The sequence below is a fragment of the Lichtheimia ornata genome (genome assembly GCF_029851405.1).
Source record: "Lichtheimia ornata isolate CBS 291.66 chromosome Unknown scaffold00045, whole genome shotgun sequence".
Classification (NCBI taxonomy): Eukaryota; Fungi; Mucoromycota; class Mucoromycetes; order Mucorales; family Lichtheimiaceae; genus Lichtheimia; species Lichtheimia ornata.
The window spans coordinates 266,722-294,516 of record NW_026695365.1 but is presented as its reverse complement, the minus strand read 5'-3'; the positions used below and the strand labels follow the sequence as shown (position 1 = coordinate 294,516).

The window sequence follows — 27,795 nt, the reverse complement described above, 5'->3', positions numbered from 1 at the left end:
CCCCCCCCCACCCTGCTGGTGCTTACCCATTGAGGATCGAGTAAACAGAGTAATCCTTCCTTTTGAAAGAGCGGATGGGGACAACAATGAGCCGAGGCACCAGCAAAGTGATATCCTTTCCAATGCCCATATTCGCTACCTTGCTTTCTTTTATTGTAGAGACGGTGTTTACGATGATAATGTGAGTAATGGTGATGTTGTCGATGGATGATGATGACGATATACACGGTGCCGACGACGACAATAACAGCAAAGTAGCTATAAACAAGCATTCTTTTCCATTATACACTTCCACTTAGCTAGCTTGTGTTGTTACTCTATTGTTTGTAGACTATAGTTTAGATAGGATAAAACTGGTTCAATTGTCGGTTATTTTGATCCATGTGGATCTCAAAGAGCAGGATCCATCCAATGGATGCATGATAAAGAGTGTGCTGACTTTAAGAGAAAGATGATCCCTCCCATTGAGTTTCAGGGAGAATGAACAACCAATCAATCTTACTGTGGCCAAAAAATGGCATCCGGCATGTCCATGCGAATCATTGTAATATATGCAGCTTCGACTCCCCTCATCGAAGATGGGATATGGAACCTTTATTGTCATACACATACCTTGACACACCTTCACAAAAGGAAATCATCGTCATCATCATCATGCATTTGTGCAGCAACCTATCAAGGGCGTGTTTGTGTAACCACCACGTGCCATTTCACTCAGCACTTCATCTTTCCGTTAATGTAGCCGACACCATCCACTAGGAAAAAGCAACTCCATCACGCTTACGGATTAGGTAAAACATGAAGGTGTCTGTATCTCTAAACTTTACAATGAAACGTGGGGTTTTTATTAGAGCAATGTGCTCGGCTTGGCCAACTGCACCTTGGGTGCCAGTTTCACGATCAAGCTTGCCAATCCCAGATTTCGCAATGTCGCTACCAGCCAAACTGGATCTGGGGGTCGACCTCTTCGACGACGACGATCAAAAAAATATTTTTTGGGCTAGTTGCGACATTGAACGTAAAACTTTCACACAAGGTGCTGTTGGCCAAGCCGAGCCCATTGCTCTAATAAAAACCCCACGTTCGATTGTAAAGTTTGGAGATACAGGCACCTTTATGTTTGTAAGCGTGATGCTATATGAAGAGTGGTCTTTGTTCATTGTCAAGTAGGTGGACTCTGGCAGAGCAAAAGATGCAGAGGGTCGTGTTGTGTAACACAGCGACGTTTGCATGAATGAAAGGGTCAATGTATAATTACTTTATGGATCATCTAGGAACAGGCATGTATTGCTAGCTAACGGCCACTTTTATCCAATCATCATTGTTGCGAGATCCACTGCATGGGAACGATGCCCCTGCTCTAGACATTCATTTCCATGATTAAAGTAGGTTGATCCGAGCTGATTTGATTGAGCTGCGGTCAAAGAGAGATTACATCACTCTCGACATAAAGCACGCTCGATGTAGCTCAACCGATGTAATCTTGTGTGAGCGTAACTCAACCAAATCAGCTCGGATAAACCTACTTTAATCATGGAAATGAACGTCTAGAGCAGGAGCATCGTCCACCTACAATAGAATGCACAAAAGTTGGGAATGCACAAAAGTGGCTATTAGCTGCCAATGTATGACATAAAAGTGAGGGTTGCGTACCTGTCATGCATGGTCCCTGAAGTCCAAACTTTTTAACCCAGTTACACAAACACGTCCCTCTGCATCTTTTGCTCTGCCAGAGTCCACCTACTTCACAATGAACAAAGACCACTTGTCATATAGCATCACGCACACAAACGTAAAGGTGCCTGTATCTCCGAACTTTACAATCGAACGTGGGGTTTTTATTAGAGCAATGGGCTCGGCTTGGCCAACAGCACCTTGTGTGAAAGTTTCGCGTTCAATGTCGCAAACAGCCCAAAAAATATTTTTTGGTCGTCGTCGTCGAAGAGGTTGACCCATGTCTTCCGCGAATTTTATCAAATCGCCTGATAAGGCATCAGGCACCCAAAACAGTCAACAACGTCACCCATCTTATGCTCATGCTACGCGTGCTCATCCTCCTATAAAGGAGTCTCTGATATCAAAAGATACTGACAATACCATCCGTTCCAGAGTATGGAAGGTTGGTGGTTCCCCAGCTTCTTGTCCTAGCATGTTTTTCGACTTCACGTCTCGCCCCGAAAACCGCGCTGCTCTACTTTGCTATATCAACGAATGCTATCCAGACAATTGTGGTGTACGTCTTCATTCTGATCAATCACGCCGCATTGTTGAGCTCTTCCTTCCCACATCCAAGCAGTGTGAAGAGACATCTGTAACAGGCATCACCTTTGATGATGGTGAATGTATTCTTGCCTCAAAGCCCATTTCCGCTGATACCCGTTTAGTGCATCTTCAACTCTCCGATCTTCCATTCACTACACTAGACAAATTAAGACTTGGTCTTCGCAAATCCCTGGCACCTTATGGTAGCCTTAGTGACTATGGCATCTTCCGTGATCATGCATCAAACCTCTTCATGGGACGAGGTTACGCTACCTTGAAAATCCCAGCCAACTACAAGTACAAGCAGCTTTCCCACACTATCCCTTGGCTTACATCAGATGATTCGTTCCACGCCACTTGGGCTGAAATGCCGCTACACTGCCTTCGTTGTCACACAGCTGGTCATGCGACCTCTGCTTGTCCCCGCCATCCTAGCCGTAGCCGTCTTTGTTGGACCTGTGGCCAACCAGGTCACCGAGCAGCCCAATGTACCAACCGTCAAGTCAAGCCTACACCTGATACTTATAACCCACCTACACCATCATCGCCTTCATCGTATTCAGTCAAGAGCTCAAATTCAGATATCTCCATGCTCAGCGTTGATCCTTCGCCTTTTGAAAGCCACAATGATGCCATTATTAGTGACTTTATCCCCGATGACCAAATTGATCTCAAACCTCAGCCTCCTTCCCCTGATCGAGACGCCATGGTACAGCACGTTGAAAAGCGTTATCCTATGTCCGACCACGCTAAGACCATTATTGCCTCCTTATCGATTCCTGAACTTGAACGTCTTTGTCACACTTTGAAAGATCAAGGTAAATCTTTGTCTTCGTCCACACCAACTACTCTTTCCTCGGTGAGTTCCCTGTCAAAGGGGAACAATGATCCAACATAAGTCTAAAGTCATCTCCTTTCCTTCCTATAACATTTCTTCATCCTTGTAACGTCTTTGGGGTATCACTCTCAGACATACTCCCAATAAAAACCGAGGCTAAACAAGCCTCCATATAACGAAGAGGTCGACCCCCAGATCCAGTTTGGCTGGTGGCGACATTGCGAAATCTGGGATTGGCAAGCTTGATCGTGAAACTTTCACACAAGGTGCAGTTGGCCAAGCCGAGCACATTGCTCTAATAAAAAACCCACGTTTGATTGTAAAGTTTGGATATACAGGTGTCTTTATGTTTGTAAGCGTGATGCTATATGAGAAGTGGTCTTTGTTTAATGTAAAGTAGCTAGACCCTGACAGAGCAAAAGATGCAGAGGGTCGTGTTGTGTAACACAGCTACGTTTGCATGAATGAAAGGGTCAATATATAATTACTTTATGGATCATCTAGGAACAGGCATGTATTGCTAGCTAACGGCCACTTTTATCCAATCATCATTGTTGCAAGATCCACTGCATGGGAACGATGCCCCTGCTCCAGACATTCATTTCCATGATTAAAGTAGGTTGATCCGAGCTGATTTGACTGAGCTGCGGGCGAAGAGAGATTACATCACTCTGGACATCAAGCACGCTCGATGTAGCTCAACCGATGTAATCTTGTGTGAGCGTAACTCAACCAAATCAGCTCGGATCAACCAACTTTAATCATGGAAATGAATGTCTAGAGAAGGAGCATCGTCCACCTACAATAGAATGCACAAAAGTTGGGAATGCACAAAAGTGGCTATTAGCTGCCAATGTATGACATAAAAGTGAGGGTTGCGTACCTTTCATGCATTGTCCCTGAAGTCCTGACTTTTTAGCTGAGTTACCCAAAGAGGTCCTTCTGCATCTTTGGCTCTCCAGGGTCTACCTACTTGGCAATGAACAAAGACCACTTTTCATATAGCATCACGCTTACAAACATAAAGGTGCCTGTATCTCCAAACTTTACAATCAAACGTGGGGTTTTAAATAGAGCAATGTGCTCGGCTTGGCCAACTGCACCTTGTGTGAAAGTTTCAAGTTCATCGTGGCTAATCCCAGATTTCGCAATGTCGCTACCAGCCAAACTGGATCTGGGGGTCGACCTCTTGAAACTTTTTTCGACGACCAAAAAATCTTTTTTGGGCTGTTTGCGACATTGAACGTGAAACTTACACACAAGGTGCTGTTGGCCAAGCCGAGCACATTGCTCTAATAAAAACCACACGTTTCATTGTAAAGTTTGGAGATACAGGCGTCTTTATGTTTTACTTATGCTGTAAGCGTGGTGGAGTTGCTTTTTCCTAGTGGATGGTGTCGGCTGCATTAACGGAAAGATGAAAAGCTGAGTGAAACGGCACGTGGTAGTAGTTACACACGCATGTGCTTGACAGGTTGTTGCACAAATGGATGATGATGATGATTGCCTTTGTGAAGGTACGTAAGTAAACAACATCCAATAATGAAGGTGTGTCAAGGTATGTATCACATTTGCATGTAGAAGAAAGTCGAGCTGCATAAAGCAATTTGTATATGTAAAAAGATATGTATACAAATAGAATGAGTCACTCATCCTGAAACTCAATGCAGGGATCACTTCACTTTTTCTCTTCTCAACGTCATCCCACTCCTCCTTATTGTATCACAAAACCTATATACTTCTTGCATGACCGATACCGGACCACCTTTATTATTCTATCTTCGAAGCAATAGTATGTAATCCACAGGCTATGTATTATCTTTCGAGTACGTACAAGCCTTCGAGAATCCCCACTGTCTTTCAACTATCTTTGTCTAGATCAGGAGCATCTATCGAATGTAGTATACTAATAATGCTGTGACAAAGGTACAAAAGCATTTCGAAACGATGATGTCAAATATCTATTCTCTCTTTCAATCCAGGAACCAAAGAAATGATCCACATCTCGCACGTATGAGCTGATAGCACGATACCCCACATGTTATGTTGAATCCAATTTTTCATTCATTAAAAAGTTCGAGGAATAGCACATTGTAGTGTGGGTGTCTATCAAGTGAATATGATAAAGGAACAACGTTTCAAATTGACTACAATATGGGTGGATCACATCGAGGGAACAGGGGTAATTGTGCCATTGATCTTGGCTGCTGCCGCCATAACCATCCTTCATCCATGATTGCAAAATAGCTGCTGCATGCATTGACTCGAGTATTCCAATATCATCCATGGCTGTAAACCACCTTCTTTCGTCAAAGATACAAACCCTTTACTCAATCCCATCCAATCCATCGTCATCCTCAGCCTCATCCACGTGAAACGATCCATAGTTCCCGCTGGCGACGCGCCAAGTAACCAAAATGACATTTCAAGCCTCCCCATCACTGCACTTGATTGCATCCATCCATCCATAACCCTTGCATGTCCAATATTGCTGCTGATCCTTCTCCATTGGTCAGTCCCTTTCTTGGTCCTTTTCCATCGCAGCTCAACATGATGAAGATTGCTTGTATTGCGGCGTATTGATATGACATCATCGATAGGAATCGTATGTATTAAAGCAAGTTGCCACACTTAAAAAAGGTTGCCCCTATACAATGGCTATCCGCTGCTCACGTGAAAAAAGGATGCAAGTAAAGGATGCTGTTTGACACCTTGCGAATAGCAGCTGGATGATACGTTTAGTCGTGGCAGAGTAACGTGCATGAGCGTATGTTGTGGTAGAATGACAAGGTTGTGAACGCTGCTTGAGACAATGGAGCTAATAGCAACTGCTGGAATGAATGGTGTTACGATTGGTCGTGACAGAGAAGCGTGAAAGAGCGTGTGTTGCATAAACGAATGCGTGTGTTGTAGTAGAGTGACAAGAAGGCTGTGCACAGGCCATGAACTTGCCATTCAGTCAAAGAAATCGAATCAAGGTAGTTGTAGGATGGACATGATGGGTTGAAGCAGGACAATCATTTGCAGGTGGTAGTTGTATGTACTTGAATGGCGCAACAGTTGAGAATGGAAGGAAGAGGGTAGAAGCTGAGAGTGGAAGAAGTGGAAATTAACCTCGCAGACTTCATTATGAAGGCTTTGAATGCGGGGCGCACAAAAATAGGAAGACAATGGATGGACGGAATGTAAGTAGAGGTACGGCCCATTCTCAAACTTGAAACATGGTCAGAAGGTGCTCTTGGACATGCTGATTAACTTTGTTCTAATAAAGGCTTCATTCTTCATAGGTACGTTTATAGTTTCCCTATGCTGTAAGCGATGTACGATGATGATGAAGGTGATGTTGATGTAATAAAAAGCCATCACATTTCCTATCTTCCATATTAAATAGAGCGAAATGCATATACAATGTATTATAGATACACATTTCTTTACAAGGGGCCGTGTCAAGATTGAATACTATAGGTAGTGGGTGACCAAGAGATGGCGGGTATGCTAGTATACAAGAGGGAAATGAGATAGTAGTACTTGATGTGGAAGTAGTCGGCATCTGAATTGGGTTCGAGTGAGAGGGGGATGGCTGTATACTTGCGCAGTGACCAGGCGATGCCTGATTCCCTCTCTTTGTGTCTTTGCAAGGTAATCCATCCATCCATCCATCCTTCATCCATCCATTTATCCATCCATCGGTCATCTTATTAATTGATCAATCGGTTCTTTTCCAGAATGCAAATCTTTGTCAAGACCCTTACTGGCAAGACCATCACCCTTGAGGTCGAAAGGTTAGATACATACTCACTCACACATACATCCATGATATATTATACACCCCTTGAGAATACGAAAAACTTACGCAACATACGCCACTACACCATATTATTACAGCTCTGACTCGATCGAAAATGTCAAGCAAAAGATCCAAGATAAGGAGGGTATTCCCCCAGACCAGCAGCGTTTGATTTTTGCTGGCAAGCAACTCGAGGATGGCCGTACTCTTTCTGACTACAACATCCAAAAGGAGTCTACTCTTCACCTTGTTCTCCGTCTTCGTGGTGGTATCATTGAACCTTCGCTTAAGGCTCTTGCTTCCAAGTACAACTGCGAGAAGAACATTTGCCGCAAGTGCTATGCCCGCCTTCCTCCTCGTGCCACCAACTGCCGTAAGAGAAAGTGTGGTCATTCCAACCAGCTCCGTCCTAAGAAGAAGGTAACAATATCGAAATGGATCGGGCGTGTTTCAATGTTACATATTAACCCACTCATGTCCAATAGCTCAAATAAACATTTGGTTATTCTTTCTTGCGTTGCAATAAAGGGATTCGATTTGCAATTCTTCCATTTGGTAGATTTTTTTCAATGGGTTGGGATACTATCTAAAGAGGGGGGGAAAGGAGGATAGTGGAAGGGAGGAGGATGCTAGCTAAAAGGTGAAGGAAAATGATATGGGAATAGAGTGTGAATGTGCGTGCATGGATGTAAAAAAAAGTGTGATGCGAATCCAAAAATAAGAGAATTTACAAGTCGTCATCTTCCTCAGGAAGGGGTTGAGCAGCAGCCTCGTTCATTTCGTTCTGGTACTGTTGCATAAGATTGGTGTCGACTTGTACTTCGGGAGGTGCAAGAGCAGGTGCAGCAACGAATTCCAATTGGGGATTGCTATGATTTATCTTTTTAGCTGCATGATCCTCATCATACGAGATCATCCACATTACACAATGGTACTTACCCAACAAGCTTACGAGCCAACCACAAGAAAGGCTTCTCAAAGTTATAGTTGGACTTGGCGGAAATGTCATAGTATTGGAGGTTCTTCTTGCGGTGGAAAGTGATAGTCTTGGCCTTCACCTTACGCTCCTATATGGTACAACATTCATTAATGCCTGTATTATACATACATTCATATGATGGCCCCTATAACATACCTTGATGTCAACCTTGTTACCACAGAGAACAATGGGGATGTTTTCGCAAACACGAACAAGATCACGGTGCCAGTTGGGGACGTTCTTATAAGTGATACGAGAAGTGACATCAAACATGATAATAGCACATTGGCCTTGGATACTATAATGATGATGACGATGATATCAGCAATCCATTATCGCACGATCCACTTGCATACACGTACTAGTAACCATCACGAAGACCACCAAACTTCTCCTGACCAGCGGTATCCCAGGTGTTGAAGATAATTTGACCAAAGTTGGTGTGGAAAGTGAGAGGATGAACTTCGACGCCAAGAGTAGCTGTTATACCACGTCGATTAGCAACCCCCCATCTTGGAAGGACATGGAAAAACAGAAGCCAGATGAGACCAGCCATTGCACTTACCGACATATTTCTTCTCGAATTCACCAGTCAAGTGACGCTTAACAAAAGTGGTCTTGCCAGTACCACCGTCACCAACTATATATCAACAAGATGAGCCGATTGTACGTTATTCAGTGTAGCCATGATGGACATACCAAGGACGAGCTTGAAAGTAGGAGTTTGTTCAGACATGACTAGAAGCAAGATATGCGTGAGAATGAGTCGCGTATTTCGATATTTATGGATAAAGATTCATTCATCCATATGATATTGGGATGGATACGTACCTTGCAATAATGAAGATGAAAGGAAAAAGGATGGATGGCTGTGATGGATGGATGCAGGATGGTGCTTAAGATATCCTGCAATGAATACGACTTTTAAATACCGCTAGACCGCAGTTTTGGAGTTGGTGGGGGTGCGAGAGGTAGTTTAGTACTACTCCATTTTGGCAGTGAATCGACACACCCGAGGATAATGGCAACCATGACATTGAAGGTATTGTATTCGATAAAGATGTATCATTGATCGGTTCGATGCTTCTTTGTCTCGTCTTGCACTTTTGATTGATACCCTATTGCTGCACCAAAGTTGCCATTATGCAAAACATAGATTGGCAGGTTCACCGTTTTGCTAAGCTACCTGGAGCCACATCATTGATTTTGATCCCACCAGGTTCTTTATTCCCACTGAGGAATAATGAGTAAGGTAATCCTCTTTTTTTATCCAACCATTTCCATGCTCCATCAAGCTAGCTTTTCTATAACAATGAAACACGCCATTCTTAGATTTAAGTTTGCTGTGCAGGTCATTAGAATCAAGCTGTGTAACATGTGATACAAAGAACACCGGTGGCAACCGAACACGCTGCCTGCGGGAGTATAATGGGATCTAATTCTTGGATTTGAACGACCATGTTTACCTCATTGTATAGAATAAGAGTCATATAAATGTCTTAAAAAGGGTTGTGTGTTGTGTTTATTATGCTTTCAAAAGAGGAAGTAGCTCGTCTACATTCATTCACAATCAATATCCATGCTCTTTGATATATCCCTCTCCCCTTGAAACCTACCTATAACTTGTTGAATGCGTGCCTTGCCTGCATTTTCCGATTTTACACGTTGGACCTCCACCGCAGCATCTAATACACGGGCCGTTTCTCGGGCCACATCAGATCGTTTTGCCTAGTTGTACATTAGAGTGAATGAGCCATAGAAACATCGCACCACCATATACCACTGAGTATCATACCAATGTGCCAATCGCCACAAGAATGCGGTATAAATTCTCTTCGTCATGTTCTGATTTCACAAGTTCAGCGAGGGATCCGATCAGGCTCATTTGGCAGTCTTCATCCTTTTGATCATGCATGGTTAAGAGCACTGCTAAGCTGTTACTGCGAGTCAATAATTCCATCCCATATTGGCACATGAAAGAGAAAGAGATAGAGAGAAAACTTACTTGAGCGCAAGGGTGCTGATAGCTAGTCTCACAGGCTTGCCATTATAAACGCTGACTTTTTCGATTTGCAAGGCATCTACCACACTGGCACGCTTTTCCCATACAATCGTTCTTCCTCGAGGCGATACAAAAACATTGGCAATACCACGATAGGCAAGCATAGCATTGGTCATGGCCACCTTGTCATTCATTGGATTCGAAAGGCCACCCACTTTGGCAAAGAAGCTCACAGGATCACCATCAGGAACAGCGGCACTAATAGTTTCTGGATTGTATAATGCGACAAGACGTAATAGATCGAGTGCTGGAAATCGCTTTGCTGGTTCCCAGGTGGTCGTAATCTTTGCTAACACAGTGACACCTTGCCCATTGATATCACCTCCGCTCGCTGGATTACGCAAATAGGCAACTGTTGCAAGCAATGCATTCATGTCGGCATCACTCAGTTTCATAGGTCCTGCCTCGCTGTCGATCGATTGTAACTTGGAGATGATTGCATCCAGATTAGCTTGCTTGAGGGATAGGTATGTTGTCTAATCATGCGATATGAGCCACTTATCCTCGATAGTTGTTCATTACTTACAAGAGGTAGAATCTTTGATTTCGATGCTGGCGATGTTGTTTCCGAGACCATTTGTGCACCAGCGCCGCGATAAGATGATCCACCTAAAAGAAGGCTATTAGAATTGCCCTTCTCTTTTTTCAAGGTTAAGCTCACCTGTGAAAGGATCGAGAAATTGGTTTGAAGTTGAGGCACCGGAAGATGGCTGATTTGGTCGATAGCTGTTACCACCTATTACACCAAAGATCAGTGATCAAGAATAATTACGAGCAATCCGTAGTCGAAATTTACCTGTGAATGGGTCTTGATATTGTCCGCCTCCTTGACCCAGCTCCACACCTTGTGCGTTCTTTACAATAAAATCAGCAATTTGATCCAAGAATCCTTGGGGTAGCTCATGACGCCAAATGAAATTCTGTGCAGCGGTGTATGGGTTTTCTAATGCCAATGATGAGCATTGATTCGAGATATGGATTGATCCTGATAGTACTTACCAGCAACGTTGTAGGGAAGTTTGAGCATAGCATTAGGTCCCGCTCCAATGTCAATGTCAAATACATAATCATACTCTTTGCCTTCGTAGAGTTGCTTGCTTCCCGAGCCGACACCACCAACAACATCGCCAATTTTTTGCCAAGTTTGGGTTTGGGTGCTCCACTGATATGCCTCAACGGTTCCATTGTTGTTGACCATGATAACTTGTCCTTCGGACTTTCCTGGTTGATTGAGAGCCTCCGGTCCTGCTAACTTTTCTTTGTTTACATCGCCAATCTGGTTCCTAAAAAGCATTATATAAGTATGCTTGTAATTTGATCCCATTCTCCTGGATCCCAAACAAAGACTTACGATGGAATTGATTGGCTTGCAATGAGTTCATCAAATTGCTACATGATACACGTAACGTTAACAATGAATGTTGCCGTATATCCATATATCGACAAATGTTACCTTTTGCGTGTCAGCATCCGCCATCCTCTCATCCGCGCGAGTGAAAACTCGGACCACAGAGTCGCTACCACCAACCAAAATATCATCGTTTGGCAAATGGGAGACCGCCCATACTGATACACAAGGCTGCTGCAATGTTTGGACACATCCGCCATCTATTATAGATGATGAGGATCGCCTATATAGATAGCAATGTAGGTTGCATAAATTACCTTTCCAAATACGCACGCTTCGATCCTCGCTTGAAGACACAAACTCGCCTGTGCTAAGCACCGTGACAGAGTACACAAAGCTAGTGTGACCCGATAGCTCTTGAACGCATTCACCATCCAATGTCCATACTCGAAGGGTTCTAAGATGCCTTGATATTATCATCCTGATCCTCATTGCTTCACTGCTAATGATATATTTACCCATCGTTGGAGCATGAAACGAAGCCAACACCAGGTACCGTAGCAAGACCACGTACAGCATCTGTGTGTCCATGGAAAACCTTGATCTCTTTTCCTTTCTTCCATAATCGAATAGTCTTATCAGCAGCACCTATCGTTGTACGATGTCAGCCAAAAACATACTATCAATCTCCGTCAAACATGCATTATTTGTACCTGTCAAGATCAAGTCATTTTCCAAAGCCAATACAGCCCATACAGCAGCCGTATGTCCTTTCAATGTATAAGCTTGTTGGAATTCTTTCCAGACAATGACGGTCCTAAGAATAAGCAGCATTTCCTTGTCAATGATACCATTATTCAGGATCAATCAATTCACTTACTTATCCCATGAACCAGAGATGATATCACCACCAGGAGACGTTGTGAGACAACAGACATTCTCTGAATGGCCCACCAATGTATAGAGTGCTTGCTTTGTATCAGCCGGGTCGTATACATACACCAGGCGATCCGATCCACCCGATGCCACCAAGCCTAGCAACCCGTATCAGTGTCTTTGATACATGGCTATTTCCTTGTATCCTCTTACCATTAGGGAACGTTGACGATGGTGGCAAGATGGCCAAGGAGTTGACAAAGTGTTCATGACCACGGAAGGCATTTTCAGGTTCGAAGGTGTTGGAACTTGTACGTCGCCAAGATCGGACCGTTTTGTCACGAGCAGCTGAAAAGATCAAGTCGTTGGAAAGCGCACCAAGAGCTCGAACCTACATGGACCATTCCTAGTGAGCAATTCCATATGTATGACGTGTATATCTACATACATCTTGTTCGTGTGAATAAAGTGAAGCCGATAGCTTGAATGGAATAGTCATTATGCAAGAAGCGGTTGGAGAACAAGCGAGACCTGGTACGCGTCGCCATTTCTGTCCTTGAATATCAGCGTGGTGTCACACCAGCAACGCAAATGCAAATACAACCACAACCATCACTACTACGACTGCATACTATCCTTTGATAAGCCAACCTTACAAGGCTAACCCGATGTATGCTTATAGGATAATATAATTCAATCATCAAAAGAGAAGAGGGAGGGTAGAGGTGACATGGCATGGAGATAGGGAAATAGAGCACTATTCTCAAACAACATGAGGGAGCAAGCAGTATGTATGTAGACATCCTTTTCATTTGACAATATCGATAAATGCAAGTATGGAATATCTGCTATAGTCTTTATTGTATAATTGTGTATGATGGAAAGGTCAAGGTGATATGGCATCATAGCAACATTTCAGTGACAGACATTGTCGAATTCAGCTGACCAGGAACAAGCTGCAGCTTCCTCCTCTCCAAAATAATGACACTGGTCTCCAAGGTTCTGCCACGACTTGTTCGCCACCGTTCACTACCCCCCTCATGCATCACACTTCAACGACGCTACATTGAAACAACCATTCCAGAACATGGTACCCAGCAAGCGAGTCGACTTGAATACCCTCGATTTGCCCTTGATCCCTCTCGCCATGGTACTTGGGCTACCGTCAAAGACATTGAACTTCGTGCATCGACCTTGAATCAAGGAGAGAAAGCAAACGATACTGTCACATTGACGGGTCGCATTCAAGCCAAGCGTGAATCGAGTGCCAAACTTATCTTTTACGACGTCGTACAAAATGGCGAGACTATCCAAGTGGTCGTTTCCAAGGGGAAGTTTGTTGCTACCCATCAATCATTTGCAGATGCCAACCAAGCTCTTTGCCGAGGTGATATTGCATGTACGTATCACAATGATCCATAACCTACCACACAAGCTTAATGCTCCATTGTATAGCATTCACCGGTGTTCCTGGCAAAACCAACAAAGGCCAATCGAGTCTCTTTGTGACGAATGAAATGCGTGTCCTTTCACCCTGCCTTCATTCCATCCCAACAAGAACTGGACTTAAGGATCCCGAGAAACGGTTCCGACAACGACATTTGGACATGTTGGTCAATACAGAGACAACTCAAGTACTACGTGTGCGTGCAGAGGTAAGATCAAAAGCTTTATTGATAGGATTGTGAATGATTAGATTGAACAGTGGATTATATAGATCATCCGTTACATTCGACACTTTCTTGATGAACGTGGTTTCCTTGAAGTTGAGACACCCATCTTGTCCGGCAAAGCAGGAGGCGCTAACGCCAGGCCATTTCTCACTCAAGCGAATGCGTTGGATATGGATATGCAATTGCGTATTGCTCCAGAGTTGTATTTAAAGGTAAACAAAAGTGGCATCTTTGGAAGATAAAAGAGAAAGCTAAGGAATCATGCAGCAAATGGTGATTGGTGGCATGGATCGTGTGTATGAAATTGGCAAGCAATTCCGAAATGAGGGCATCGACGCTGATCACAACCCGGAATTTACAACCTGTGAATTCTATCAAGCTTATGGCAACTTGGAATCATTAATGAAGGATACAGAAACACTTTTATCGGGTGAGCCATTCAATCATTGGTACTATCACATGAATACATATTTATACATCATGATAGGTCTTGCGCAGGATATCCACCACAGACATGGCATGGGCCCTCAAAATATTCGATTCGATCAGCCATTCAAACGCATTCATGTTCTTGATCATCTTGAAGCAGTGTTGAAGCAACCTATTGCAGAGATATTGGAAGCCGATGGTACGCTACTAATATCAATATTGCCTATTTCCTACTCGTTAACGATTCATTAATGTAGATGCATCCAACCACCTTGCAACCATTTGTCGTGATCATGGCATTTCCATATCTGGGCCACCAACAACAGCACGTATCCTTGACAAGCTGATATCACATTACATTGAGCCCGAGTGCGATCAACCAACATTCTTGTACAACCATCCTCTGGCCCTGAGCCCATTAGCTAAAGATGGTGTGGATGAAAAGGTGAAATCAATTCATGTCAATGGGTTGCCCAACGGCTGTATTCTCATACTGTGAGTTCTAGGGTCGACGTATAGCTGCACGGTTTGAACTTTTTGTGGGTGGCAAAGAATTGGTGAATGCCTATGAAGAATTGAACGACCCAAGGGAACAGCGTCGACGCTTTCAACAACAAGTACTCGATCGAGAACAAGGTGATCTAGAAGCACCCATTCCAGATACCGCATTTTGTGAAGCTTTGGAATATGGACTCCCTCCAACAGCAGGATGGGGCATGGGAATCGATCGTGTTGTGCAATTGCTGACCGGTGCTACACATATCCGAGAAGTACTAGCATTCCCCGTTATGCGACCTATTTAATACTAGACCTACTTTTGTTGTAAATATAAAGAACAATGTTTGCTATACTCATGTTTTTCTGCTTACTTTGTGTGGGGCACCTAATCATTGCTCTTCTCAATGTGTCACTGTAGGAGCACGATTACGAATGATGATGGATGACAAAGACGGTGGTAGTGGTGGCGAAAAGGGTAGCTTTTACATATCCCCTTGATGCTTGCTTGTGGATCAGTATAGCTTAGATGGAACAAGTGGTTGGGTTATTCAGTTTTGTAAGAAGTATATGCCTTTTCTGGTGACAATAGAGAGTGGGTTGACCTTGAAAGAAAAAGTGATCCTCCATTGAATTTCAGGATGAGTGACCAATCTAATGTACTTTACGGTGGGCATCAACTTTAATTATTGGTTGATTCATGTAGCTCGGCATTCTTCTACACGCAAATGTGATGCATACCTTGACACACCTTCATTATTGGATGCTGTTTACTTACGTACCTTCACAAAGGCAATCATCATCATCATCCATTTGTGCAACAACCTGTCAAGGACATGCGTGTGTAACTACTACCACGTGCCATTTCACTCAGCTCTTCATCTTTCCATTAATGCAGCCGACACCATCCACTAGGAAAAAGCAACTCCATCACGCTTACAGCATAGGTAAAACATAAAGACGCCTGTATCTCCAAACTTTACAATGAAACGTGGGGTTTTTATTAGAGCAATGTGCTCGGCTTGGCCAACAGCACCTTGTGTGAAAGTTTCACGTTCAATGCCGCAAACAGCCCAAAAAATATTTTTTGGTCGTCGTCGTCGAAGAGGTCGACCCCCAGATCCAGTTTGGCTGGTGGCGACATTGCGAAATCTGGGATTAGCCACGATGAACTTGAAACTTTCACACAAGGTGTGGCCAAGCCGAGCACATTGCTCTATTTAAAACCCCACGTTTGATTGTAAAGTTTGGAGATACAGGCACCTTTATGTTAGTAAGCGTGATGCTATATGAAAAGTGGCCTTTGTTTAATGTAAAGTAGCTAGACGCTGGAGAGCCAAAGATGCAGAAGGACTTCTTTGTGTAACTCAGCTCATTATGCATGATTGGAAGGGTCAACGTATACATTTCAGTAATAGCTCATCATTGCCCGCTAACAGCCATTTCCTTCCAATCAGCGTTGTTGTAAAATCCACTCCATGTGAACGATTCTCCTGCTCCAGCCCAACATACCCATCATTCAACTTTCTTGATCCGTGCTGATTTGGCTGAGCTACGCTTGAACAGCAAACATGAAAATTAATGAATCGCAGACCCTGCGAATGTCTCCGTCTTTCAAACTTTTGGACGCTCCCATTCCAAATTTTCAAATGAAGCGTGAGGTCTTTATTAGAAAAAGTTGATCAGCATGCCCAAGAGCACCCGTCTGACCAGTTTTCAGATTGGAGGTGGGTAACTTCGGGGCGGTGGGCCGTCCGCTCTTTTGTTCCCATCATCAACCATTTGAACTACCCCTCATTTAAAAGCTTCAAAATGAAGTATGCAACTTTTAAATGAATGAAGTTGATCAGCATGTCTCAGCGAACCTCCCGACCCATTTTCACGTTCGAAATGGTGAAACCAAGGACGATACATACTATTTCCATAAATCATGAATCTGGCGCTGGTCTCCATTTCCGACATACACAGTAAATCCCACACTGCACCCTCCCATTCAATATTTTCTAATGGACATGAGGTCTTTTTTAAGACCATCTTGATCAGCATGTCCAAGAGCATCTTGCGCGAAAGTTTTAGGTTCGAGAGGGGCGATCTCACTATCAAGGATTGATGTACAGTGTTCGTGCAATTATACAAGAGGTGCCCGACCTATTTAATTTCCACTTCTTCCACTCTCAGCTCTTCCCTTTTCCTCTCATTCCCAACTGTTGCCCCATTCAAGTACATACAACTACCACCTGCAAACGATTGTCCTGCTTCAACTCATCATGTCAACCCTACGATTGTCTAGATCCGATTGTCTTTGACTGAATGGCAAGTTCATGGCGAGTACACAGCCTTCTTGTCACTCTACTACAACACACGCATTCGTTGATGCAACACACACTCTTTCACGCTTCTCTGCCACGACCAATCGTAACAGCATTCATTCCAGCAATTGCTATTAGCAAGGCCTTGACTCCATTGTCTCCAACAGCGTTCTTTACTTGCAGCAACTTGCCTTGCAGTCTTTTTTTACGTGAACAGCAGATAGCCATTGTATAGAAGCAGCTTTATTTACGTGTAACACCTTACTTTGTTACAAACGGGTTCCTATGGATGATGCCACGTCAGCTATCCAGCACATCACATCACAAGCAATCTTCACCTGGTTGAGCAGCATTGAAAATGACCAAGAAAGAGAGAGATCATGGGCCGGATGGAAAAGGAAGCATATCAACAGCTATCGCGTGGCTCTTTTCAACCAACATACTGGATTTGCAATGGCCATGATGGATGGATGCAATCAACTGCGTGATGAGAAATCCTGGAATGCTGCTTTGGATACTTGTCGCGTTGTCAGCGGGAACAATGGATTGTGTCACGTGGATTGGATGGGATTGACGAGAGCTGTTTTACAGCGATGGGACGATATTGGAATACTCGAGTCAGATCACGCAACAATCAAGGATGAAGATGTTTACGACTGCAGCAACCAAGAATACAATGACACAATTATCCCTGTTGCCCCTATGTGATTCACCCGTATCTTTTACAATTTTCAATGCTATTCCTTATCATATTTACTTGATAAACATCCACACTACCATATGCTATTCTTCGCCTTTTCATTGAATGGGACTCGATTCAACATAATACCTGAGATATCGTACTATGGGCTCGTATGTGCAAAATGTGGATCACTTGGTTGGTAACGGGGAATTGTGGTTTGAAGGGCGGAAAGGGGGATCGGATCATCTACATCATCTTGTCAGGATGCTTTGTTCTTTGTCACAACATCATTATTACATTCGATAAAGCGTCCTAGTTTAGCATGCTGATAGATGAAAGGCGGTGGGAGTCTCGAATGTTTGTATTGAAAGGATAATAAATTCGAGAGGGATGGTGCCCATCAAAGTGCTTGTTACATAAGCTTGGTTCATTGTAAGCTTGATTCATTGTTTCAAGAAAGAGTAAGCTGCGAATCAATGTAGCATGAGTACGTGAACATACGTACCGTGCTTACCTATGATTTTTTAAGCAATAGCAACCTTTTCTTATGAGAGCGATCCTTGAAGGCAAAAGATCGTTATCCGCTATCGTCCTTTCACACAAGGGACTATAGGATGAGCTGATCGCTTGGCCTATGAGCCATACCATGATCGAAAAATTTCCATAGAGCCATCATAGGTGGTATCTAAGACTACTTGAGATGGAACCATTATGCGTTCCCCGCCCAAGGCATTGGCTCTTTCAAGTTCCCCCCTCCTCTCAGCTTCGTTACACAATCAAGTACTTCTGCAACTTTGATTCTATTAAGAGAATGAATGGGTATTACTGACTTTTGCAGCTGATAGCTATTATGAAAGAGATAAAACATTGGGCAAAGACGAAAAGATTAGGTTATTGGATGATGGGATGGATAGTGTGGGGTTGCTTTGTAGTGGCTTTTTGGTTTTTGATGACATGAGTGCTTCAATAGCTTCAACAGTCTTTGGTGCTAGTGTAAGGTTCTCATGACCATCAGGTGTAATAACGACTGTATCTTCGATCCGAATTCCACCGACTGATCGATATCGCTCAAGTACATCCATGTTGAAGAACCTTTGGTATTCAGGAAACTGGGTCCAGATTTTGAGGTAGGTATCATTAAAGTATAGACCAGGTTCAACAGTGATCACCATGCTGGACTCTAAGGGCCGATCCACAAGGAAGGGTGAGTACTCCAACTTGTGGTCTGCGTGGTACATAGTACGCCTAAACAAGCTTTGATAAATTCTTCTGCATTGGTTCACAACTACGGATGAATGATTACTTACCCGCCAACATCGTGGACATTAAGCCCCACTGAATGACCAAGACCTTAGGAAATGAGACTTTTTTTGAGCACTATTATCCTTTGAGGAGTATCACTAATATCATTGTGTTCACTTACTATGAAAGTAAAAGGCATAAGGCACACCAGACTCTATAAGCTCTTCTTGGGTACCGACCAAAATGCCGATTTCGGTAAGCTTGTTACACAGTACCTGAATAGCCAGGTCCTCCATCTCTGTCCACATCACACCCGGTGCAAGACGATCCAATACAGCCTTTGTAAAGAGGACGTTAAATTTTCTTTTCATTAGTGATCAATGATAGCAATTACCTCCTGCATGGCAAGCACAATGTTGTAGATGACTTTGGCTGATAATTACATAGGTTATTATTAAATTGTGCTAACGATCGACGATCCAATGACTCACCTTCAGCCGAGAAAGTACCTGATACCGGAAACGTACGGGTCACATCGCTACTGTAGCACTGGCATTCAGCACCTGCATCTACTAGCACTAATGCATCCTCGGGTAGAGGCATGTTGTTCTTGGTGTAATGCAATGTAGCAGCACGAGGTCCTGATGCAACAATGGGAATATAGGCTTGCCGATCCAAACCATAGCAAGCTGTGATCCATCGAAAGTATGCAGCTAATTGCTTTTCAGTGGTGTGCCTTGTTTTGGTGGCCTGCATTAAAGCCATATGGGCATGAGATGAAATATAGGTTGCTTGCCGAATAAGGTCAATCTCCCATGGAAATTTGATGAGCCGTGCTTCATATAACGCTTCTCGCATTGTGTTGGTAGATATCTCACAATTGATTCCTTCGAGTAATGTGGGTCGCTCTACTTGCCGCTTTTCATCGATTGCATTATCGAGCATGTGAATCACCGTTGGCTTTAGCGTATCAGCCAAATAGGTAACAAATTTGCTTTCTTCCATAACAACATCGACATCATACTTCTTCAGGAGCTCGGATGTGCTATCAGGTGCACCTTTCCAAACCGTCTCAGTATCAGGGATTGTTGGTGGGATCAAGTACACAAGGTCGGTCTGCAAATCGATCATCACATGAAATCCAGGTTCATCCACCCCTTTTGTATGATTACACATCGACGTCAAAATACGGCACAAAACCAACACAATAAGACATTGGCTTACCAGTGAGGTAGAAAAAGTTGCTTTCTTGACGAAATTCCAATTCCACATCGGTATCATCACGCATGCTGTGATCAGCTCCTTGCATATAGATCATGGCTCGCTCGTTCTTATCAATGTCATTGCTGAGCTTGAGTAAGCTTTTGACTTTAAGACAATGTTGACGAGTGGGTAATTTGTTGTTGCACGAGTAGGTTGATGGCGTCTCGAGAGCAAGTGGCGACATGATAATGAGAAGAGAAAAAACAATGACAGGGAAAAGAAGTAAGAGACAACAGGTAAAAAAAAGGCGGGCAATCTCCTTTTTTAAAAAACAGGTCAAGTGACCAGGTGGTGACCAAATGTAATGCAGCGTTTCCAAAATTGCAATGGGATAGCTTAAAGGCACGGACGCGACATCGATCACTTGGTGACACATACGGCCCTAAGAACAAAACGAAAATGGGTACGTGCGGAACCAACCCCCACCTTTTCGAGCAAAGACCCGTTGTGGTGATTCAAGTGCAAACCCACGTGCTATCCAACACTGAGTAGCAATGCTATACAACCTTTCTCATGAATGCATGCCTCAAAAAGAACGCCTTTGTCAAGGAATGATAGAGTTTTTCAAGCTCTTACGCTGTTCAAGTGCCATCTTAGATGCTAATGTTGAATAAATGTGCTATGCCAAGCGAAAATTAGAATAAGGTTTCCATTGCCTTTTATATCCATTTGCCCGGGAAGCTCAAGGTAACCATGTAACAGCTTTATTCACGCTACAGCAAAGTTCTTGGCTAGCAATTTAATACATCTCCCATATACGTTCAAACTCATTTTGATATGCCTCAACAACAGAGGGTATGTTGGTGATGACGATGTTTTCGTTATTGCGGTAGCGGGCACTAAAGAAAGTTACACAAAAGAAACGTTAGCAGTCTGCCATGCTAATGTGCTGATACATTAAGCTGCTCCTTCATATACGTATGTTGTGTACTTACGCGATTGACCAGTTGAAGCTGCCTGTGATGACCATGCGGTTGTCAATGACAGCAAACTTGTTGTGCATGAATTGCTCACTATGGAAATACCAATGTCAATGTGCTTAAGTATCGCGTACAAGCGCCTATGCATTTCGAAAAACAAACCTTGTGTCGTATTTGACAGGGATACCTTCATCCTCATGTAGACGCTCAACATCAGATCCCTTAGCCTCAAGTTGATCATTATCGCTAATGATCCGGACATCAACTCCACGACGCTGGGCATTGGCAATAGCTCTTGCAGTGGTGTTGTCGGTCAACGAAAAGATACAAATGTGCAAGGATTCTTCAGCAGACTTGATTGCCGATATAAACGAGTGATAGCTATCTTCGGAGGGGAAAAACATGGGCATACAAAAGACCTCGCTTGGAAGCTCTTCAAGGAACTTGGGTTCAAACGGGCCCCAGTCTTCAGGATCTTCATCTTGCTGATGGTAATATTGTCTTGCCAATTGTTGAGCTCGTACATGTTCTCGACGTTCGGCAGCTCTTCCGGCCTCGTAAGATCGACACCATGCATTCCTTTTCTCGGCGTTAGATTCATCATCAGCTTTGCGGGAAGCAACATCCGCCCATGACATTGGCTTATTATCCTCTTCATCCTCTTGTTCATCCTCATTTGACTCTTCCTCAGGAATCCAGGTGGGTCGAAAAGCGTCTACACCAAGCGAGGTGGATATCAAACATGAAACATAATCCTTAAGCACAACAAGGCGTTGCTTGTCGGCATCAGATTCCATGGCTTTGCCAGCCGTGGCAAACAAACGGTTCATGAGCTTGAGAGCATCCTTGTCATCTTGATCCCCTCCTTTACTTTCGCGTTGCTCAAGCATGGTGTTGAAGTGGGTGGAGGCCTTTTCACGCATCTCACGATCTGCCACAAGATATTCGGCTGATTGCATTGACTAAGGAAATTCATCGACACCACAGGTCAAAAGGAGCGTGGTTGAGGAGCATAAGGAGATGGATACTGTACCCTTGTGACGAGCTCACGCATGCTCATTTGAGTGTCTTCTTCCCAGGGATTGATAGTCATGGTGTTGGTTTGCTAAAGGGATACAAAAGCAAAAGAAAGATGCAAATAAACGAGATGGGCGTTAGCTCGCGTTTTGTGTGAATGCGTGTGTGTGTGTGTGTCAAGCCATAAACAACACGTACATGATGTTACGTTGCACGAAGCGGACTACGATCCATTACTTGTTCGCCAACATGCCAACATGCCAACATGCCAATAACCCGTATGTCACCCATGTCGTGTTGACACCATTTTCAACGTTGTCGAATACGTTCACCCAATCATGCCATCGATTTTAAAAGGTGTTAGTTGAGATTTTAGCGGATGAGTTGTTGTTGCATGAAAAGCTATAGTAGGGTTGGTTTAAGGAGCGTCACCCGGAAAAAAGGGATACGATGACAGCTGAGTGAGTAGTGGTGTGCATAACCTTATACGCCGTTGACACTACGCATTCATAGCAAAACAGCGTTTAATGTTGTGCGTTTCTAAGTTTACACGTGTCCTAGCAACATGTAGGTAGCCATGCAACAAGCTCGTCATCATTTTCCAGCATGCCAGTTAAAGTGCATAAATCGATGTCAGGGTAGTAGTGTTTACTGCTCATCCTACATATGCAGGTATATGCAAACCAGCCACAAAGGACGAGCAAGCCTTACACATCACCAAATAAAGCAACATAGAAAATGTTGATGCGTACAGCAGCATAAATGAGAATGATTGACCCATGTTGCATTATCTTTCGATGGGATCAAACTTGCACATGTTAACATGTGTCGATGGCTGGTGCATGTGCAGCATGTCCTGCATAATCATCATCATCATCATATTCCTCACAACTCCATATGAAAGGGAGCTTGATTGATTATTGTGGAATGGGCCATTATACCCCAAAGGTCTTATCAGCAAAGGAAGTTTTGATGTTTCTATAGCGGAAATGTATCAAAGGAGCCAGCGGAAAGGGAGTCGATCAACATTGACAAGAAAGGGGAAATGTGTGTGTATGATTGAAATGATGATAGTGAGGTAACGACATGCACAGGAGCAGTGTTGTTTCCATTTTCACTATCCAATACCGACATAGCTCGTGCAAAGGATGTTCTTCATGTACATATGCATGCGCCCCACATTGGTAGTGATTTTCAAGAAGACCATCATGCCAACCTGTTGATTACAGGGGCGCATGCAGTGACCCATGATGGTGCCATACTCTTCCTTGTTCACTGTAATCAGCCTTAAAGAGGCATCTTGTGTTACGGTTGGATGGAAGATCACTTTACAACATTGCACAAACCAAAGGTTGCCGAGAATTTCCCATCACAAACATCGCCCAGAACAATGCATGTCGTTAATGCGACTGAATGCTCATCATAGAAACCACATACTACATCCGTTATTGGTTCACACGCTATTTGTGTCAAGAATAATGTCAGCATGAGAACGCCTCAGCACCCTGAACACGGGAACGTGATGCAATGTTACACATCCGCAGCTTTGTCGAATAGGGTCCCTGTAATTGACCGGGAAAAATAGCAGAGGATTTAAGATGCCCATTTTAGTGTGCCTGTAAGGGCATTCGCCAAGAGTTGCTTTATTGAGTGATCTATCCGAAACCACCATCTTTCATACAAAGGGTCCATGCTCCCTTCCTTTATCCCAATTATCGTGTATAGTACCCATGTACTATTGTTAGCGTGGGATGTGGCGTGGGTGACAGGTCCCCAAAGAATAAACCAACTTGCCCACTGGTGAAGATGATAAGGAAGGAGGAGAGAAGAAAAATGCAGGAGATTGATAAGAGAGGAGAAAATACGAGAAGAACATGTAGCAATGCGGCGTGTGTTAGGGATGGATGATGCGATAGTATTGTGCTCCGTGGCTAATAAATGTATACAATGCTCCTTATTTATCCAGAAGAGGTATCCGCCACATGTTTGTTCAATGGCGCGCCTCATTGTATTTGAGCTTATCGTGCTTCAGCTGTGGCTCGATTTTTCAGATGCCACAATCGCATTTAAGCGGCGCATTTTCTTGCTCTCTTTTACCTTCCCCCTCTTTGCACTACCTACACGGCTTGTTATATAAGTAGCCTCCATTCCGCTCATCAAGCACTTTTCTCTCCATGTCGCGCCATTACTCGGTTGCCATTGATGGTGGCCCAGAAGTCTTCACCATCGACACACGCTACAGGATTGTTCGCAAAGTAGGCTCAGGATCGTATGGTACGGTGTGCTCGGCTTTTGATTTGCATGCCGATCGATATTGCGCCATCAAAAAGGTCTATCGAATTTTTGACAAGCGTCTATTGACGAAGCGTTGCTTACGAGAAATCAAGTTGCTGCAACATTTCAATCATCATCCTCGTATCATCGAGCTCTTTGACATGGATATCGTTGACGTGAACAACTTCAACGAGATTTATTTGGTGTTCAATTGCATGGATGCGGTAATACTATACTCATCTTGGCTTTCATTCAATCATGCTGACTCACCTTATACGTATGTATCCATCAGAGTTTACATGACGTGATCCATTCTGATAAGCCCATAAACATTGTTCAAGGCCAATGGATCCTTTATCAAATGCTCTCAGGACTCAAATACATTCACGCAGCCAACGTGATACATCGTGATTTGAAACCAGGTAAAACATGATACGCCCATTTCATTTTTACATTCATAATTGATCACTAATGCATATAATTGTGAATAGCCAATATCCTTGTTAATGTCAATTGCGATATCAAGATATGCGATTTTGGGATGGCACGAGAGTATCGTGCTCAAGATGGTCGGCAATCTGCATTCCTCACCGAGTATGTGACAACAAGGTGGTACCGAGCACCTGAAGTTATGATCAGCCCAAACAATTACAGCAAGCTTAGTGAGTTATCCTTAATGGCTAATCCAATGCATGCATTACTTACATATACAACGCTATAGTCGACGTGTGGTCTGTTGGCTGTATCTTTGGAGAGATTCTTGGTCGCAGAGTCTTGTTCAAAGGCCGAGATTACATTGATCAATTACACAAGATTCTTGGCATCCTCGGGTTACCGGAAAGCATTTCATTCTGGGACCCATCAGAATCGGTTGCTACGCATCTTGAGCAGCTATGCACGGTCAATGGTCAGCCGCCTCCCCGCCATCCAATCGATTTTAGGTCCTTGTTTCCGGATTGCCCATTGGATGGTATTGACATCTTACAGCAATTATTGCAGCTGGATCCACATCAACGTATCACCGTGCCTGATGCAATGGCACATCCATTTCTTGCACCTTTTGGAGACCCTGAAGAAGAAGCTATGGAACCAGGCACATGTGATTTCCAATTTGAGCAGTATGCAGATGATGAGGATTTGCGTCAACATGTGATTGATGAGATCATGCGTTTTCGTCGTAAACAATGGCAGCTAGAGCAATGTGTGCGTAGCCCATCCATGCATGCTGATATGTGTTGTGGTGTCGGCACTCTCGGCAGTAGCAACATTTTATTGCGTCATCAACAACAACATCAACGACATGCAACCATGAGCTTACTTGACCGAACATCGATCCAATGGCAATATTCCACAGAGCACACACCACCATCACCACCACCTATCGATCAACCCTATGATGACACAAGCTCGTTGTTGGCAACAGAAGAAGGGGCATCTATGTTTTCGGGTGGATTGGTTGGTGAGCCTGAAGAAATGACAGCCGAGGAAGATGCGCTTTTAAACCAAACTGCTGGGATGGATGTCGAGCCACATCGTCAATTCAGGTTGCCAGCACGTGGTCCTGAGCGTGATCTTTTAGAGCGTGAGCTCAGCGGGACATGGTGAGCCCATTACCTTCATTTTCATTTGCATTTCTCAATTCTTTTGTGTCCATATTATGCTTTTCTTTTTCACTTTGCGCGGCTTTTAGTAATGGTTATCGTTCGTGTTAATTATGCTTTCATCTCATTTTCTATTTACATCATTCATCATGCCTATACTTTTGCTATGCTTTCTCTTATTCTTCATCCTGTTGCCTTTTCCGACTATTGCAATGTACATCTTTTTTTCATATGCTACGTCTTTTCAACTACCAACAAACAATAAAGCTATCAAGTGCCGTATACATACAACACCATGTTCATGCCAATCGAGTAGCAGCCTTGAATTTTCCCATCACCTTGTTGTTTGAAGCCTCCTCAAGAAGGGGTTGCAATGCTCCCACTTGTAATGCTTTTTCAATGGTTGCCTGATGCTTCTTCAATGCTTGCCAAAGAGATTGGAATTGATGGTTGGTCATGGTTGTGACTTGATCCATATCAATGAATTCAGTGCATGCAATGATTGCATCACCAAATGTATGGGAAATTCCGAGGACATGGCTTCTGATTTCATTTGACAAGATGGGAGAGCTGAGGAATCTGTTCTTATTGAAATACTTGCGGCCATGGGATGGTTTGTGCAACCACGCGTCAAAAGAAAGTGGTTCACCATTTTGGGCATATGACAATGGGGATTGCTTGTTGCTCGCCTGAAAACGATCATGGAGGACCTTGCATCGGCGACAAAGGTCAATAATGAGCCAGTTCTTGAATCCCACAGACATACGTTCTTCATCAGACACTAGTGTTCGCTGGTGGTAGTAAGTCTCCCAAAGGTCCATGAATGATTCGTGAAGATCGGATGTTGTCATGTTGTCAAATTGCTAAAGGTATTTGTGAGCTTCCATCAAAAACCCCTCGATTTCACGCATCCAAAGTGTAAAAACGATAGCCTACCTTTTCATTTGTTGACAGCGTATATGGCTCAACGCACTTTAGTTCCTTGATAATCTCATCACCACGTTCGCGAAGCACTAGGGCCCCAACAAGGTAGAGCTCAACAGGCTTGGGTGTATCCACCTTTGCTTGAGTTGATGATCCTGCTGCCGAAACATTGGCAGCCGTGATCTTCTCTTTTCCTGTAGCAGTCGTTGGTGGCACTTCTTGGTCGAGATGGTTTGGGGAATCCATGGTATGTTTGTGAAAAATATCCAGTAGAATACGATGAAAAAGAAAGGTTGTAAGAAGCAGGTCAGCATTTTAAAAGCATCATACAAGAGCGATGACACCATCATGTCATCACGTCAACAGCAATTAATCATTCCGGCCAAGAGAACAAGAACCTGTTGCGTGCAGGTGACATTTGCAGTAATCCACAGCTGGTGACTCGAGTGTGATTCATATACTTTGAAAAGATCATCCTCGACTTATGAATGCATCACAGGTTTCATAATGAGACATATATGGATTTGAGAGTAAGATTCATTGTTGCAGCTCAGAGCAGGATTTTGATACGTTTTATTTACAATGAACAACATGACAACAAGAAGTCTGTACATCGTTTTTGGAGTTATCAATGGTAGGTATCATTGTAGGAATAGCATCTAGATTCTTGTCATGGTGATCCTTGAACGAATACAAATCAACAAGAAGGAGCGCTGCCAATAAAGAGAAGCGGAGAAGTGGTCCGTGGTCCGTGAAACACCGTGTGGGGAAAAGAGAACTTGGATTTGGATGATCCATCCGACCCAATTCCAAT

The 27,795-nt window shown here is 43.5% G+C and overlaps 9 protein-coding genes across 9 annotated transcripts; 4 read left to right on the top strand and 5 right to left on the bottom strand.

Annotated features, from left to right (window-relative positions):
• Window positions 1-1,954: 1,954 nt before the first annotated feature.
• O0I10_008547 (uncharacterized protein) lies at window positions 1,955-3,160 on the top strand (the record flags this gene model as incomplete). Its single annotated transcript, XM_058488550.1, has 1 exon — window positions 1,955-3,160. One exon carries the CDS (start codon window positions 1,955-1,957, stop codon window positions 3,158-3,160), a length of 1,206 nt encoding a protein of 401 aa, XP_058340796.1.
• Window positions 3,161-6,826: 3,666 nt separating this feature from the next.
• O0I10_008546 (ubiquitin-60S ribosomal protein L40) lies at window positions 6,827-7,381 on the top strand (the record flags this gene model as incomplete). Its single annotated transcript, XM_058488549.1, has 3 exons — window positions 6,827-6,882; window positions 6,986-7,307; window positions 7,373-7,381. 3 exons carry the CDS (start codon window positions 6,827-6,829, stop codon window positions 7,379-7,381), a joined length of 387 nt encoding a protein of 128 aa, XP_058340795.1.
• A 233-nt stretch (window positions 7,382-7,614) lies between these two features.
• O0I10_008545 (GTP-binding nuclear protein spi1) lies at window positions 7,615-8,602 on the bottom strand (the record flags this gene model as incomplete). Its single annotated transcript, XM_058488548.1, has 6 exons — window positions 7,615-7,756; window positions 7,827-7,954; window positions 8,023-8,164; window positions 8,229-8,346; window positions 8,432-8,506; window positions 8,566-8,602. The coding sequence occupies 6 exons, from the start codon at window positions 8,600-8,602 to the stop codon at window positions 7,615-7,617; spliced, it is 642 nt and encodes a 213-aa protein (XP_058340794.1).
• Window positions 8,603-9,391: 789 nt separating this feature from the next.
• On the bottom strand, window positions 9,392-12,651 carry O0I10_008544 (uncharacterized protein; the record flags this gene model as incomplete). Its single annotated transcript, XM_058488547.1, has 16 exons — window positions 9,392-9,420; window positions 9,483-9,594; window positions 9,662-9,806; window positions 9,872-10,404; window positions 10,455-10,537; window positions 10,590-10,664; window positions 10,725-10,871; window positions 10,928-11,211; window positions 11,280-11,317; window positions 11,382-11,536; window positions 11,594-11,733; window positions 11,795-11,924; window positions 11,990-12,093; window positions 12,157-12,310; window positions 12,366-12,543; window positions 12,601-12,651. The coding sequence occupies 16 exons, from the start codon at window positions 12,649-12,651 to the stop codon at window positions 9,392-9,394; spliced, it is 2,358 nt and encodes a 785-aa protein (XP_058340793.1).
• A 482-nt stretch (window positions 12,652-13,133) lies between these two features.
• On the top strand, window positions 13,134-15,057 carry O0I10_008543 (lysine-tRNA ligase; the record flags this gene model as incomplete). The annotated part of the gene is made up of 7 exons (XM_058488546.1): window positions 13,134-13,551; window positions 13,608-13,807; window positions 13,870-14,037; window positions 14,093-14,255; window positions 14,313-14,453; window positions 14,512-14,699; window positions 14,761-15,057. The coding sequence occupies 7 exons, from the start codon at window positions 13,134-13,136 to the stop codon at window positions 15,055-15,057; spliced, it is 1,575 nt and encodes a 524-aa protein (XP_058340792.1).
• A 3,531-nt stretch (window positions 15,058-18,588) lies between these two features.
• On the bottom strand, window positions 18,589-20,429 carry O0I10_008542 (uncharacterized protein; the record flags this gene model as incomplete). Its single annotated transcript, XM_058488545.1, has 6 exons — window positions 18,589-18,985; window positions 19,048-19,090; window positions 19,164-19,320; window positions 19,377-19,414; window positions 19,474-20,139; window positions 20,207-20,429. 6 exons carry the CDS (start codon window positions 20,427-20,429, stop codon window positions 18,589-18,591), a joined length of 1,524 nt encoding a protein of 507 aa, XP_058340791.1.
• Window positions 20,430-20,984: 555 nt separating this feature from the next.
• On the bottom strand, window positions 20,985-22,258 carry O0I10_008541 (uncharacterized protein; the record flags this gene model as incomplete). The annotated part of the gene is made up of 4 exons (XM_058488544.1): window positions 20,985-21,084; window positions 21,181-21,258; window positions 21,328-22,127; window positions 22,199-22,258. 4 exons carry the CDS (start codon window positions 22,256-22,258, stop codon window positions 20,985-20,987), a joined length of 1,038 nt encoding a protein of 345 aa, XP_058340790.1.
• Window positions 22,259-24,356: 2,098 nt separating this feature from the next.
• On the top strand, window positions 24,357-26,061 carry O0I10_008540 (uncharacterized protein; the record flags this gene model as incomplete). Its single annotated transcript, XM_058488543.1, has 4 exons — window positions 24,357-24,680; window positions 24,749-24,878; window positions 24,948-25,118; window positions 25,178-26,061. 4 exons carry the CDS (start codon window positions 24,357-24,359, stop codon window positions 26,059-26,061), a joined length of 1,509 nt encoding a protein of 502 aa, XP_058340789.1.
• A 295-nt stretch (window positions 26,062-26,356) lies between these two features.
• Window positions 26,357-27,227, bottom strand: O0I10_008539 (uncharacterized protein; the record flags this gene model as incomplete). Its single annotated transcript, XM_058488542.1, has 2 exons — window positions 26,357-26,920; window positions 26,994-27,227. 2 exons carry the CDS (start codon window positions 27,225-27,227, stop codon window positions 26,357-26,359), a joined length of 798 nt encoding a protein of 265 aa, XP_058340788.1.
• Window positions 27,228-27,795: the final 568 nt, after the last annotated feature.